The sequence below is a fragment of the Choloepus didactylus genome, chromosome 10 (assembly GCF_015220235.1).
Source record: "Choloepus didactylus isolate mChoDid1 chromosome 10, mChoDid1.pri, whole genome shotgun sequence".
Classification (NCBI taxonomy): Eukaryota; Metazoa; Chordata; class Mammalia; order Pilosa; family Megalonychidae; genus Choloepus; species Choloepus didactylus.
This window is the reverse complement of record NC_051316.1, coordinates 116,258,405-116,260,391: the sequence shown is the minus strand read 5'-3', so window position 1 is coordinate 116,260,391 and position 1,987 is coordinate 116,258,405. Positions and strand designations below refer to the sequence as shown.

Below are 1,987 nucleotides of genomic sequence, written 5' to 3'. Positions count from 1 at the left end.
TGTGTATAAAAGGAGTTTTGTATAGGCTGAGAATTACCATTAAATTCAGGAGCAATATGGTCAAATATTTAAGGATGAAATAATTAAGCCATACTTTCTATTCATCTACTTTGTTTTGCTGAATTCATCAGCTTGAACAGTTTTCCAGCTGTAATTTAGGATGTGGTGGTATCAACCGGATTTTTTTAAAGAAACAGTTTTCAGGAAGCATATTTTTCCATTTTTATATGATAGACCATCAATATTGGGGGAAAAGGACATTAGGACATCTATACTCTCTTGTTTCAATTGAAATCCTTTTAAATGTAGTGTGTAGACCAACTCTTCATTCTTTCCAGGATTCCTTCCTTTGGGTTTGATAGAAGCTCCCTTTCCCCCATCAATACTTTACTTTGAGAGATTTAGGTGCTTTCCTTTCCTAAAGCTTTACAAACCGAAAATGATTTATAGACTATTCCTATTCTGCTAGAGTTGGCCAAATAAGTGGATCATATTTGCATGGGTCACTCTGATTATAGGACTTCATCATTTCTTGAACTAAAATTGCAAGATTTATTATTCTATTAATGCTCATAAAGTCACTCTTTTGATGAGCCATAATTCCCCTTTATGAGGAGTCTGCATGCCAGTCACCCATGAGAAGGGAGAAGAAAGTCCAGACTTCCAACATATTCATATTCCCTGGACTATTAATAAAGTCTTGAAATCTCATATGACTCTGGGGGATAATGGCATAGGGTACAGTAACAAAAGGCAAATTTGAAGGCGTTAACATGTTCCTACGAGACTCCCCTCATGTTGTTGGCTGGCTACAAAACCTAAGCTTTCACATTTTAATTAAAAAATTTAAAAATTAACCCTCCTGGTGGAGAAGGTAACTCACCAACTACAGCTGTATTATCTTTGTGAATATTCTTAAGAATGAACTGGCAGGAGGTGTGAACTCTTCCTTGTTTATCTTAATGGTCCGCTAATGGCAAAGCATAATTACAGTTAGTTAAGTGTCAAGTTTATTCAGGGTTTCACTAAAACCTTCAACCCCAGCGCTTTCCTGGATTGGCCCAGTTTTTTCTTACCCAATTGCTCTCCTATCGTTTGAAAGAAAACTGCCTCAGATGAAAACAAACAGGCGAGCAAACAAAAAGCCCATCCCCCCTAATGTCTAATTTCTTGCAATTATTTTGATAGGATAGTTAGGCGCTGTGACTGTTCTAAGAAGTTGAAGAAATTTTGTGGGTGGCATCAGTAATTGAAATTTTTGCCTCCCCACCTTCAAAACAGCAGGGCTATGCGGGAGTTTTGCAATAGTTTGCTTCACAGTTTTGGGAAGGCAATTTGCTTCCAAACCAGGAGACCCGGTGTATCTTCTGAAGACCATCCTAGATTGTTATACGTGGGCTGGAAACTTAGCCACTGTTCCTCCCCCCCCAGCCCCCTCCACGCGCCCACCACCAGAAGCCGAAAGCCACCTATCCTCCCCATCGGTTCTCTACGGATCTCCTCGCTGCCTTTGTCCCTTCTAGACGTGGAGGCTTGGAGAGGAGGTTTGGTTTCCAAGGATTGGAGCGTTTGAAGGGCGGGGCCATCTCCAAGTCCATCTCCCCTTTTTGTCCTCTTCTCCTGGGACGGGAGGGTGGACCCAGGTCCCCCCACCGCCGGTTCGGGAGCTCTCTATCTCGCTCGCTCGAGGTGAGTCTGAAAAGGCGACAGCCCGTTTAATTGTAGCGCAGGTTAATTTCTGGAGTTCCACCGCAGTCGGTCCGCCAGCCGCTTCCCCGGTCTTTGCCAAGGAGGTTTATGAGGTCTGGGCGTGTTGGGGCGCGCTCACGTTTCTCGCGAAAGGCTCCTCCCCAGGGCTCATTCCCCGACTGCGGGAAGCCCTTTGGTGCCCCAGGAGCCTTCGGTTTCCTCTGACCTCGTCGCTCTTTCCTCCCTCCGCACCGCCGGGTTCCCCACGCCCCTGCCCCCGGGGAAGGGCGGCCCCCAT

General features: G+C 45.1%; 1 protein-coding gene across 1 annotated transcript; it reads right to left on the bottom strand.

Annotated features, from left to right (window-relative positions):
- Positions 1-1,314: 1,314 nt before the first annotated feature.
- Positions 1,315-1,987, bottom strand: LOC119545339. Its single transcript, XM_037850828.1, is given in 4 exon segments — positions 1,315-1,669; positions 1,671-1,747; positions 1,749-1,807; positions 1,810-1,987. Coding segments are annotated over 4 exon segments (669 nt in total).